Below are 14,076 nucleotides of genomic sequence, written 5' to 3' on the forward strand. Positions count from 1 at the left end.
CACACACAGATATACACACATATTAACACACACACTGATATACACACATATTAACACACACACTGATATACACACACACATATTAACACACACACTGATATACACACATATTAACACACACACTGTGACACACACATAAACACACACACTGATATACACACATTAACACACTCACAGATATACACACATATTAGCACACACACTGATATACACACATATTAACACACACACTGATATACACACACATATAAATACACACACTGATATACACACACATATTAACACACACACTGATATACACACATATTAACACACACAATGTGACACACACATTAACACACACACACAGATATACACACATATTAACACACACAATGTGACACACACATTAACACACACACACAGATATACACACACATAAACACACACACAGATATACACACATAAACACACACACAGATTTACACACACATAAACACACACAAATATACACACATAAACACACACACACAGATATACACACATTAACACACACACTGATATACACACACATTTACACACACACTGATATACACACATAAACACACACACTGATATACACAGATATTAACATACACACTGTGATACACACACACATAGACATACACACAGATATACACACATATTAACACACACACATAAACACACACACAGATATACACACATAAACACACACACAGATATACACACACATTAACACACACACAGATATACACACATAAACACACACACTGTGATACACACACACATAAACACACACACAGATATACACACATATTAACACACACACAGATATACACACACATAAACACACACACAGATATACACACATATTAACACACACACTGTGATACACACACACTGATATACACACATAAACACACACACAGATATACACACATATTATCACACACACTGATATACACACATATTAACACACACACTGTGACACACACATAAACACACACACAGATATACTCACACATTAACACACTCACAGATATACACACATAAACACACACTGTGATACACACACACACATAAACTCACACACTGATATACACACATATTAACACACACTGATACACACACATATTAACACACACACTGATATACACACACATTTACACACACACAGATATACACACATAAACACACACACTGATATACACAGATATTAACATACACACTGTGATACACACACACATAAACACACACACAGATATACACACATATTAACACACACACTGATATACACACACATATTAACACACACACTGATATACACACATAAACACACACACTGTGATACACACACGTAAACACACACACAGATATACACACATATTAACACACACACTGATATACACACACATTAACACACACACAGAAATACACACATAAACACACACACTGATATACACACATATTATCACACACACAGATATACACACACATACTGACACATACTGAAACAAACGCATTTTAGCGCATATTCAGCGCTTCTTTTCTTCATTTGTTAGCTGTTGAAACTAGGATGTAGATCTTGTATTTTATATTAACTGTATATTTACCTGCATTGTGTAATTGTGTTTTGTTTAATTTGTAATTGTTTTCTTTATTTTTGCACTTTTGTGGCCCTGGATCCAGGTCTCTACAGAGGAATACATAATAATAATATTAATTCAACACAAGAATAATAATATTAACAGACACACACAGAGCCACAATGCTTTATGGGAGTAAGCAAGAGTTCCAGTGGCGCTTTTCTCCCAACGGAAAACCTGCCTCATCTCATATTCAAAGCTTTATTTTTTACATTTGATAACAGCATGTACATTGTACTTCATATATAATACAAACAATACCGAACACTTCCGAGACATTAGTATTACTGATTGTATACATTTATTATGAATGACAATATTATTATATTATTATTAATATTAATATTATTAATATGTGTTGAGTTGATGCCAATCTGTCACCGTCTGGCACAACCAAACTAGCCTCAGGCTTGATGTGCTCATGAATATTCATGAGCCAGCTAATAGCGTACACTTCGGCCACAAAGCGCTCTTATCAGGTAGGTGAAAACACTGCTGGTTGAAATAATAACTTGTATGTGTTAAGAACGTAATACGTCTGTAATACAATCCAGGTGCGTCGTGTTAATTGTTTTGTTTTTTAAAAAGAAAGCTTTGAATATGAAATGAGGCAGGTTTTCCTTTATATAGAGGGAGAAAAGCACCGCTTCAGGTAAGATGGGTGTTCCAATGTTAAATGTTGACTCTCTGGTTTAAATAGAGGATCTTTGGTATAATCCTGTACGGCAGCTCTGTGTTGCAGGTGAATGATGGGCACACATGGAGTGGAAAACCCGCCAACAAACGGTCCCTTCAATGGTTTATGTGTTTCAAATAATCGCCATAATCGGGAAAGCGGACCAAACCAATCCGGGCTCTTCTGTAGTTCGCTCTGGGTCGCATACACGTGCTCTGAGAGGGAAGGGGGAACACGGACGGGAATACATTGTTTATGGACATTTATGTAGGGAAAATTATTGAAAAAGCGTTATTTATAGTTATTTCAGTGTGAGGATCAATACTGAATGTAAAATGATGCAACAAAACATAAGAAAGAACATAAAGTGTCCAAAGGAGAGGAGGCCATTCACCCCATCCTGCTCGTTTGGTGTCCATTAATAACTAAGTGATCAAGGATCCTATCCAGTCTGTTTTTGAATGATCCCAAATTGTCTCTTCAGCCACATCGCTGGGGCGTTTGTTCAGATTGTGACGCCTCTCTGTGTGAAGAAGTGTCTCCTGTTTTCTGTCTTGAATGCCTTGAAGCCCAATTTCCATTTGTGTCCTGGGTGCGTGTGTCCCTGCTGATCTGGAAAAGCTCCTCTGGTTTGATGTGGTCAATGCCTTTCATGATTTTGAAGACTTGAATCAAGTCCACTGTTTGATGGATGCACTGATATGATGAGTACAACTATATTTAGTTTAGCATATGGCGGGGCCTAAACTGAGTTGTATTTGCAGATTATTTTTTCTGTGTATGGTTTTCTGTTCTTGGAGGTACTGTAGGTACGCAAGCTACTACCTCCAAAGCCTCAAGTGCACTGGAGTTAAAACCATATCTGGGTCTGAACAGTGAAAAGCCAATCTTAGGCATGTGACCGAAAAAGCTGTAGAGGCCACTGTTTCTGTAAGACGATCTGACGAATCCAAATGAAAATTAAAATGTGAAGAGCGAAATATGATTCATTACCAACTGCACAAGGCACACACCTCTAAACCAGCAGCACTTGGCACTTACACATAATTCCCCAAGTGCCCTCATTACAAAAATAGCTCCTTGTGGCCGTTTTCACACTTCGGTCAGACACAACAGGTGGTGGGGTGCTGGGGAGCGGGTATTAGCTCATTGTCAATTGTCTTCATTAGACTGCTTGACATGTGAGCAGCGAGAGAGGCCGTATATAACTCTGACAAGTCTACGGCCAATTTCCACTCATAGATATAGATTTAGACTAAAAATACACCATCATTTTCACTTCCAGGTCTCTCATTTTGTCTTTGTTCGTTGGGAGCCATCTTTAATGACTTAACGACAAAACCACATCATATTCAGTTTGCAAATTCCACGGCTTTGAGCCCCGCACCAAAGGCAATCTGATATCCGGTTGTTGTCATTTCTTTCACATTGTCTGCAACCCTCCCTAGATGTCTGTGCTGAGGTTATGTTTTCCAGGAGCGAAACAGCCTCTGGGAATTCTGGTCTATGTAAGAACATGATGGAGAAAGACATTGGCAGCTCACATACCAGATGCGTTCTGGCATTTACCCTTTCCACAAGCAACTTTTACAGCTCACATCGTTAGCATAGTGCAATCAGATTCTTAGCAGGAGCAGCAACAGTGCATTTCTACTGATACAGGTCATGGAAAATACAACCAACATGTCAGTAAAAAACAGCATGCAAAGCGTTGACCGCTTCTTTAATGTCTTCTCATTTTTATTAAACAATCAGGATTTTCTGGGTGTATTATTTGTTTGGTCATTTGTTCCTTAATCTTCCAAAAATGCTGGATAGTTCCTGCAATCCTTTCAGTTTTAAGAACAGCTTTCGAATAAAACAGGGGAAGTGACCCAATATAAGCCCACTTGCTCTTTTGAAATACAAAAAAGACAATCTGTTTCACAGCTAATGCACAACGTAGTTACTGTCGTGTTATTTGGAGCCAATCACATGTTTTGTTTTGTTCTTGAGTTCTGTATGGCTTTGTGCTACCATTTTTAGAACTGACCAAACTTGGTGAGTTTTGATAAGAATTATAAAATTAAGAGATTAATAAATCAAATGAAACCTTATATGATGAATTTGCTTGGTATTTAAAAGCACTATTTTATATTTGAAAATACAGAAGCCATGAGTGTCCAGTGCGAGCGCGGGATGCTCTCAGAGTGAGGGTCACACAGACTACAAAAACTGAGAGAAACTGTTGATGACCAGAGCAAATCAACAAAATTTAGAAGCTTCTTCAGATAAAACAATATTTAATGTTCTATCAATTATTATAATCTACAAATGTAATTGTTTTTGTCATATGGGCTTAAAAGGAACAGTGCCCTATTAGCACATGGCCTGAAAGTAGAATAATCATTTAATTTGTTCTACCAACGATAATAAACATGGTCTCAGTTGTAATGAAAGGTATTCTATTTATTATAAAGATATACATGTTTACATCAACTCGATATAAAATTATTGAGGTTACTTTCCCATGGACCCACTGTTGTTCTTAATAAGCCCACTAAGCCCAGAACCCATTGTCCCTCATATTAAAAAAGCCTTAAATGAAAGAATATTACTCAGAATACATCCTTTTCATTCATGAACTGAACTACTCACCTTATTTTCATTATGGGGACAAAATGGGCCGGCACAGAAAAAATTACAGGGACTGCAATGACTTGAGGGAAGCTTTCTGTGAATTGTGTGTGGATCACAGATGGACAGAGAAGAATCACGAGTACGATACTGATCTGTGGTCGATTATTTGGTGCATCCCTAGTCAAAGGTAAGGAAAGGCGAGGAAAGAACTGCGCTGCCATTCCTGTGTTAGCAAGGACACAATTTGAAAGGAGGAATTCCCTGCAAGACTTGATGTGCTTTCCATGGCTCTCAAGCCAGAGAACATTGAGAGCACTGGAATATTCCCTGAGGGCCAGAGCCGGGTAGACAGACGAGTGTCCACAAACCATGCTCCTTTGTCCGAAGCACCTGTACAGACTTCCACAGCCCAACAGCCCCGGCCACAACCCCAACAAGCAGCAGAGCCAACTGCCTCTACAAGTGCAGCAAGTCCATGTGATGGAAATCAGTCTCAGATAATATAGAAATACATTTGTAATTGGTTAGGTTGCTTATTTGAGGTCTGAATTCAATAATCTGAAAAATATTAAGTGCTTAATCATTACAATTTGAAGTATTTACTGTTAAGACTCTTGTGGGCTTATTTGGGACACGTGGGCTTAAAGGGTACATACATCGATCAGCCATATCATTATGACCTCCTGTCTAATATTGTGTAGGTCCCCCTTTTGCCGCCAAAACAGCCCTGACCCGTCGAGGCATGGACTCCACTGGACCCCTGAAGGTGTGCTGTGGTATCTGGCACCAAGACGTTAGCAGCAGATCCTTTAAGTCCTGTGAGTTGAGAGGTGGGGCCTCCACGGATCGGACTTGTTTGTCCAGCACATCCCACAGATGCTCGATTGGATTAAGATCTGGGGAATTTGGAGGCCAAGTCAACACCTTGAACTCGTTGTTGTGTTCCTCACACCATTCCTGAACCATTTTTGGTTTGTGGCAGGCCGCATTATCCTGCTGAAAGAGGCCAATGCCATCAGGGAATAGCATTTCCATGAAAAGGTGTACATGGTCTGCAACAATGCTTAGGTAGGTAGTACGTGTCAAAGTAACATCTACATGAATGGCAGGACCTAAGGTTTCCCAGCAGAACTTTGCCCAAAGCATCACACTGCCTCCGCCGGCTTGCCTTCTTCCCATAGCGCATCCTGGTGCCATGTGTTCTCCAGGTAAGCGACGCACACGCAGCCAGCCATCCACGTGATTCCATTGCTCCGTGGTCCAGTTCTGATGCTCACGTGCCCATTGCAGGCGCTTTCGGCAGTGGACAGGGGTCAGCATGGGCACCCTGACTGGTCTGCGGCTACGCAGCCCCATACGCAACAAACTGCGATGCACTGTGTGTTCTGACACCTTTCTATCAGAACCAGCATTCACTTTTTCAGCAATTTGCGCTACAGTAGCTCGTCTGTTGGCCAGCCTTCGCTCCCCACGTGCATCTATGAGTCTTGGCCGCCCATGACCCTGTCGCCGGTTCTCCGCTTTTCCTTCCTTGGACACTTTTGATAGGTATTGACCACTGCAGACCGGGAACACCCCACAAGAGCTGCAGTTTTGGAGATGCTCTGATCCAGTCGTCTAGCCATCACAATCTGGCCCTTGTCAAAGTCGCTCAGATTCTTACGCTGCCCATTTTTCCTGCTTCTAACACATCAACTTTGAGGACAAAATGTTCACTTGCTGCCTAATATATCCCACCTACTGACAGGTGCCATGATAACGAGATTATCAGTGTTATTCACTTCACCTGTCAGTGCTCATAATGCTATGGCTGATCAGTGTATGTACCTTATAAGCCCACTCCGGACTTCACGTTTGCAATAAAATAATTAATTTAATGTAGTCACTTAATACCCACTTTATTAGGAAGATATTCACATATCTATAAGAAAACATGTAAAACTTAGATTTTGGTGAGCTTAATTGGGTCACTTCCTCTACACTATTAAAATGAATAAAAATAAGTTGAAGCTTTATTTTAAAGTGTCAAATATAAAATGAGAGCTGTATTGAACGATTTTTCCAATATAGAACTTGCAAGTTAACTTTATAATACTCCCAATCCAATACAAGAATATCACGAACAGAGAATTCAATAAAATATGTCTGTATTCTGCCGTCTCCGAGGACGTATCCCACTGAAGTCTACTGCAGCTCTCATAGGATGGGTGACCCAGTTCAAAAGCATCAAAAATTATTTTAAAATAGTGTACAGAAGAACACACAAAGCAGGATCCTATGATCATTGAATGAAACAAACACGCCTGGTTCAGAAGTTGAAAATGCCTTGATCGTGTTTGTTGACAAAGTTCAATTAAAGAAGGTCCTGTCAGCGCTGTCGGAAGGTTTAGTTTTGATTATACAATGGCTGCCCGCACCGAGGCTATCTTAAGAACAGATTACATTCCAGTGAATCACACACTTCTTTTACAGCCCAGCATAGCGCGGCCATGAAACGCAACGCCTCTCTGTGTTGGAATGTGTAATTTGCGCATTGCACACAGGTCCACCACAAACTCCATCGGCACGGCAGCAATTAATAGGTACATCTGTGACAACTGAGCTGCAGGTCTCAAGGCTACCCTTCAATTAAGGGAGGCAGATGAGAACTTGATACTGGCATCAGTTGTTCTGCACAGTAACCAGATACCAGAACGCAGGGTTTAGCTCTTAAATCTTGGGTTTCTTCTGTGGTGCCAAACTCTCGAGACTCAGGAAGACGCGTGACGGCCGATGGAGCTGCGCGCGGAAACAACACGCAGCGCAGGCCTGGGTCTGATCGGGGGGGAAGGGTAGGACAGGGCTGGTCACACCTGCCAGCGAACAGTGCGCAGCGCGGCTCCCCCGAGTGGAGGAGGCCGCCGCATGTCGTCAGCGTTGGCATGATGATCGGAATGGCACAATCGTGTCCCTGTGCTCGCAAGTTCTCTTCAAAAGAAAAAAAAAAGCCTGGGTGTGATGGAGACCCTCTGTCTGCTGTTCGCAAATAAACAGCCCCAGAGAGAGGTGGAATGGGGGTGGGGGGGGGATCGTTCATTACCACAACTTCTATCGTTACACATTGTTGTGCGGCGGGAAAGCGAAGGGGGAGTGGACGACGAAAACGACGAGTGCAGCTCACACCTTTGAGCAGCACTTACTGTCAGACACCTGCTTCCCCTCGCCGAACACAGAGGAGTTGCTCTGGCTGCTGCAGTAAGTCCGTGCGTTTTCGATTGGGTCAGTTGTGTTTCTAGGCTGGATACACAGGATGGGGGTCTTTACAGTGAGATGATCCTTCATTAGGACTGAGACTCTGTGATATTGATCAGGAGCACCTGGTGGTTGTAATTGTTAAGCTGTCATCTTATTGATAGGGCTGCTTTTGCTGCTTGTGTTTATTGCTGCTGTTGGTGGAGACTTTGATGTCTTGCTTATGTTGGCAAAGTTAGTGCATGTGTGTGTGGGCGCCTGTGTAATCAGTAATTTACACATAATATATCTGCGCAAAATAGATTTGTATGTTGCCTGTTGTGATTGTTATCCAGTTCATTTGAATATACACCCATTAACCATGTATGCTTTGTGCACTTCAGAACCAAGCAAACAACAACAAAAGACACCAATTATTCAAAAGTCCAAAACTAGCACTCTGTTCTTGTGATGCAAACAGTTTGACTTGTATTGAGCGGTTCTGCAAAAGCAAAGAATCAGATTTCATGTTCTGCCCCATGCACATCAAACCAAGCATGCACAAACTGTATTCATGGTCTAATTCACTGACACACTGAAGACTGGAGGAACCAAACCCACCTGAGGATTAGCAGATGAAAAGACTAAGATATTGACCTGCCAAATGAAATGCTGCTCTGTGGCGGCAAGGCGACAAATACATCAGAAACGTAAGCTGAACAATACACATATTCTCCTCTTAAACCTTTAAAAGATCACTGCAAAGCATCAGCATGACACAAACAAGTACAAAATGAAAATTATATTGTGCTCAATGAAAGCATTCTATTTCAGATTTGTTTGGTTAATTTTTACTTTTACTTTACTTTTATGTTTTTCATTTTGAAAGATACATCTTTGAAACTTTGTTAAATTGTACAGCAACCTGAGTACAGTGTACAGTGTACAGTAGGCAGACACACAGAAAACAATCTTAGTAACGGCATCTGCTAAATCTATGGGCTCCGAGTTGGGATGCATTTTGTGTAGTTGTGTTTGTACTCCGGGACAGGGAAAGAAATCTGGGCACAACAATCGTGATGTTCTGCTTTTGTTTTATCTATTTTCAATTCATACATACACAAATGTTTAACAGCACATCATTAAATAATACAGAGGAAAGCAATACCCAAACATCTTGGCAGCAATTTAACTGCTAACTTACAGCTTTGGGTTGAATTGCACAGTTTAATGTGATATTTATGTCAAACGTTACACGACGGGAACGGAATGCTTTTCTGCCGTCTGCTGTAACAGTATCCCGAGGAAACGATGACATTATACCACTCGGAACGTCGCCGATTCCTTGAACAAGTCTCCGCTCTCTGCTGATGTAATGAACTTTCTCCCAATCTGGGAGGATAATTAAAGAGTCTATAAAGCGCTACTGGCACAAGCAAAAATGCATTTTGCTGTAAGCAGAAATAATAATTTGTTGGGCAATTGCTTTATTTTCATTCAAGTGTAAAACATGTATAAATAACATCGTTGCTGTAGCTGTATTTCGAGGCTTGCCAGGACTGTGAATTGGGATATCATTTGTGCTGGTTTAATTGAAAGCTAATACATTTCACAAATGCTGGAAGCCGATTCCAGGCACATGTGACTCAAGAGTTAGCAGGTGCTGCGGAAACATCCAAACCAGTGCTGCCCACTCCTGCTCCTACCAGCACCATATTTAAGCTTTTCATTGCCAATGATGAACACTACTATTGTGCATTTGATAAATAAACTTGAACTTGAACCTTCCTCAGGTCTCCTTGGAAGTGCTCCTGCTAAACTATATTATGATCACATATTAATAAAGTTAATGGATTCCTCTCTTCCACTGCCACTACACAGAAATTGGCAATACGAAGCATGCAGCCTCTCCTTACTTTCTTCATATTTTGTATCAATTTGTTTTCAGATCATGAGCGTGTCGCGCCGCGAGGTGCTGATTCACGATAAGCTAGCGATTAAAAGTTTCTGGGAACAGAAAATCGACAGTCACAGTCAGATGTCCGGCAGTGAGGAAGAGCGAATGAAGAGCAGCGCCTTGTGCAAGTGAGTATTCTCCTCGGGGATGCGGGACCAGAGAGTCGGCCTCGATGGCAGCAGACCAGGGCCAGGGTCCTGATGCTGTCGGGAACTGTTTAACTGTGGTTCAGTTGAGCATCACAGACCTTGGCACCAAACAAATCAAAACTTTCACCCAAACACCGTTAGAAAAATGACAACCCCAGTGATTGCACTGTTACTAATTTATCCAGCTTTAGCCAATGGTTACTAAGTTAAATAATTGACTACTGTATAGAGTATACCTCATTAATATTCATAGACATGCATACAATATGAGCAGTTAACATATTATCTAGATACGAACAATGTGTACCTAATTATCAGAGAGCCTGCTGGAAAATACTGAGCACCCGTTTAATTCACGAGACAGAGTGTTTACGCTATTAATAGCAGAAGGTCCAATTAAGATCAATGTTTTGCCACCCTTGTTAATTACTTATGCTATGATCCGTGAATAGACTTTAGACAAAACATTTCAGATAAAATTAATTGTATTTTTCCCCTCCGTAAGTGTGCATCTCCAAGCGCAGAGAAGCAATCACCGGCACTATTTTCTATTGATTATATGTCAACTAGATGGGGGCTGTTGGCTGTTTCTGCAGTACTTAGAAGTTTCATTCAATTTCACACACAACAAAGTCTCACACACACACACACAGATTTATATATAATTTAAAAGCTGCAGAAATAATAAGAAGCCAGGTCACTGTGCTGTAATCCAGGGGGGTTTTGAGTTCTGCTGACAACTCTTAGCTGTACTTTTCTCACGAGTAATGTTTTGCTCCTTTCCCTGCCTCATTTTGACAGGATTTCTGCTGACCCATATTAAAACCGTACACTGTCTGGGGGGTTATTTGGCTATTTTGTACCATGGTCTTTTTAAAATATATAGACACAAACATCCGCTTTACCAATAGACACACCAATTCAGGTAGGCAGTAACACCACGGTCTTCTATTAGTTTACCGAGACAAAACCTAGATGCCATCTGTGTAGGTCAGTGAGAAACAGAGCACTCATGTCCTCCATGTGGGAGAGGGCCAGTGTTGACTAAGAGGTCCAAAAGCATCCAGAATGCTCTCAGCATTTGGACCCCAGACCTGTCCCATCAGAACAAGCATGACAAGCAATGCAACACGTCCCACAAGTGAAAAGTAGGTCAATTGCATTTTTTAAAGTCTTTTTTAACTTGTACTAAGGACAGCTGAGCCATGTCCTCTTGGAAAAGACCTAACCTAATATCTGCTCCAATCTGTCTTTAATTCACAGCTGTTCTTATTGATGTGTTTCGCAATTCTAGTTAGCAGGACAGCCAGTTCTGAACCTTGACAATTCATGTGTATGTATTAAACTTGTAGGGGCGCTGACTCTCGTGTGAAGTTTGCCGACTGAACGCCGTGATTCCCAGAGCTTTCCTTTACAGGTGGAAAACTCTGTGGCATCCGCAGTGATAATCGGACGGCGTCGAGTAATTTCTGGCAGGCTGGTTGTCCACGCTGAGGCGTTACACGATATGTGGGTTTTACTTAAGGTCAGTGGATTATCAGATGGTTCTGGCACTAATACAAACTAGCTATAAAGCACATAATCCGGGTCCTTTGTGGCTGATTACCAGTGTGAATTTGTCAGCATTGAAGAGTCCAGGAAGCGTCCGGAAAGTCGAGCGACTACCTGTGTAAACTAACGGAAATATGGGCCGTTCACAGCAGAAAAACACATCTGTTCTATCGTGGATGGACCATAAATTGACTTTAAGGGCTGGTTTCACAGACCCGAACTGGCACTAGTCATGGACGACCCAATGCTATTTTAGGTAGAGTAGACTAGGCCAGTGCTAATCAAGGGCCGTGACACCAGCCAAGAGAGTCGGATCTCCTGGATACAGTTCCAGCCATCCTGTCGCTCATGAGATTGTTGTCTCCTCATCGCAGGCTGAGAGACGAGTGGGTCCAGAGGCTGGAGAGCCGCACAAAGCACCTGAAGAAGTTTAACGATGATCTCCTGCAGAAGAGACTGGCCCGGCTGAAGGACGTAGCCTAAAGACCGCTGTGGCGTCAGCTGCATAGAGATGACGTGCTAGTTAGTGTTTTATAAGCCATGATCCTCCCAGTCAAGGGTTTTCTTCACAGTAGTGCATGCACAGTTAGGCCACGACTATCATTCTTTCTTAAGGGGCTGAGCTAAACGGGTAGAGTATGTCCACTACCGCCTCATGACGGTTTTCCGCGCAGCGTGATCGACTGCATGGTTCGGCTCTGAGGTGGGAGCGCCGCGGATCTGCACGAGAGATTGGGTTTCTGTATCAAGGAGGTTGCTGTGCGGCTGTCTGGTTAAAGAGTGCGTGTGAATGATAGGTGGGCTGGGAATGAGATGCTATCAAAGATGTAGAGACTTAATGCCGAATGAAAAGCTGTGTAAGTCGAGTTATGAGTAATCTGAATGATCGTCAAAAATTTAAAATCTGTTTTTGAGCTTGAAATTGGTACTAGACTGATGACATGAGCTGATGACAAAGGTTTATAATGGATTGTATTATTAATGTACAGTTTAAAAAAAGTTATCCTTTAAAAATGTATATATGAACTGATTGAGTTAATACTGTTAATTAAGATTTGACTGTTCACCGTTAAGTAAAGCAGTGTTTTTCAACAAGGACGCCATCAGGAATTAAGTGGGAAAATGTCACACGAAAAACTACTATGATAATGAAATAAAGTTCACAGTTATGATCATTAAACAAGTTCACATGGGTTTGTTTAATTTTTGATCTCAAATGTCCTACAATGTCATAAATGTGTAGATTAATGTAAAATAATAACAATAATGTGCCTAATTATGATGGTTACCGCTTTACATAATTTATAGTAGAACATTGCTTTTTATTTAGAATCCCTCAAACTATTCATTAGCATACCATTATGAGGATTATAGCTGAAAGACAAATAAATAAAAAGTGTAATATGGTGTATGTGCGTTCTTCTTGGTTGATGGTAGCTAACAAAATCAAAAACCTTTTTGTTGAAAATAAAACCAAATGTCTTGAACAGGACAGAATCAGATTGCTGTGGTAGTGGACACATAAAATCTCCGACAGCAGGAGCCTGTATTTCATCACGCAGATGGAGAATTCGCTCGGCCGAGGAATCGCAGACTGTGCGACTCTGCGTTGCATGGGCAGCAAAGTTGTGAACCCCTTTGTTACAACTCCATTGGCATCAAAAGGCTTTTTTGGTTAGAAACTGAATTTTCTTGGTTGAGGACTGGGAATCAAATGTGAATAAAATAAAATAAAAACACTTAAAAATGGCTTTGTTCCTTTCCTTTTCTGGTAATTGGTAGTTGCACACATGGACTGGTCTACAGTAGTCTATGAAAAATATTAAATGCATCAGGAAAACAATTGTCCCTACAGTGTTTGGCTCGCTCCTAAAAGTGAAGTGTACAGCATTTGTTTTACAGCATACACCAATAAACTGAAGCTTTAAAAGAGACTGAAGTATCTGGCTAATTTCAATGGGATAATGTAAAGTTAAGACTTGAAGGAGACATCAAATGCTAATGAAATCAGATAAGACCTTGTTGAATAATTAGGGCACGTTTATATTTGTGTGGTAGATTGCAATCAGAAGAGAAATGAAACGCATGACCTTGATCTCCACAAAGGGACGGTATTCATTTAGGCCACATGTTTGGAAAGGCTGAGAGGAACATTACAAGGATATATCCAGAGGGAACGCGAGAGGAAGATAAAGGATTAAATGTCGGAAGGGAAGTTATCTTTTCTTGTTTTTTGAGGGAAAGGGAGATAAGGGGGGCTAAAAAGAA

General features: G+C 41.1%; 1 protein-coding gene across 1 annotated transcript; it reads left to right on the forward strand.

Moving 5' to 3' along the window:
- The first annotated feature begins 8,087 nt into the window (after positions 1 to 8,087).
- On the forward strand, positions 8,088 to 13,515 carry LOC136755267 (protein FAM240C-like). Its single transcript, XM_066711735.1, has 3 exons — positions 8,088 to 8,175; positions 10,100 to 10,236; positions 12,183 to 13,515. The coding sequence occupies exons 2-3, from the start codon at positions 10,103 to 10,105 to the stop codon at positions 12,289 to 12,291; spliced, it is 243 nt and encodes an 80-aa protein (XP_066567832.1). The 5' UTR covers positions 8,088 to 8,175; positions 10,100 to 10,102; the 3' UTR covers positions 12,292 to 13,515.
- The last annotated feature ends 561 nt before the right edge of the window (positions 13,516 to 14,076 follow it).

This window comes from Amia ocellicauda, chromosome 8, assembly GCF_036373705.1.
Source record: "Amia ocellicauda isolate fAmiCal2 chromosome 8, fAmiCal2.hap1, whole genome shotgun sequence".
In the NCBI taxonomy this organism is placed as follows: Eukaryota; Metazoa; Chordata; class Actinopteri; order Amiiformes; family Amiidae; genus Amia; species Amia ocellicauda.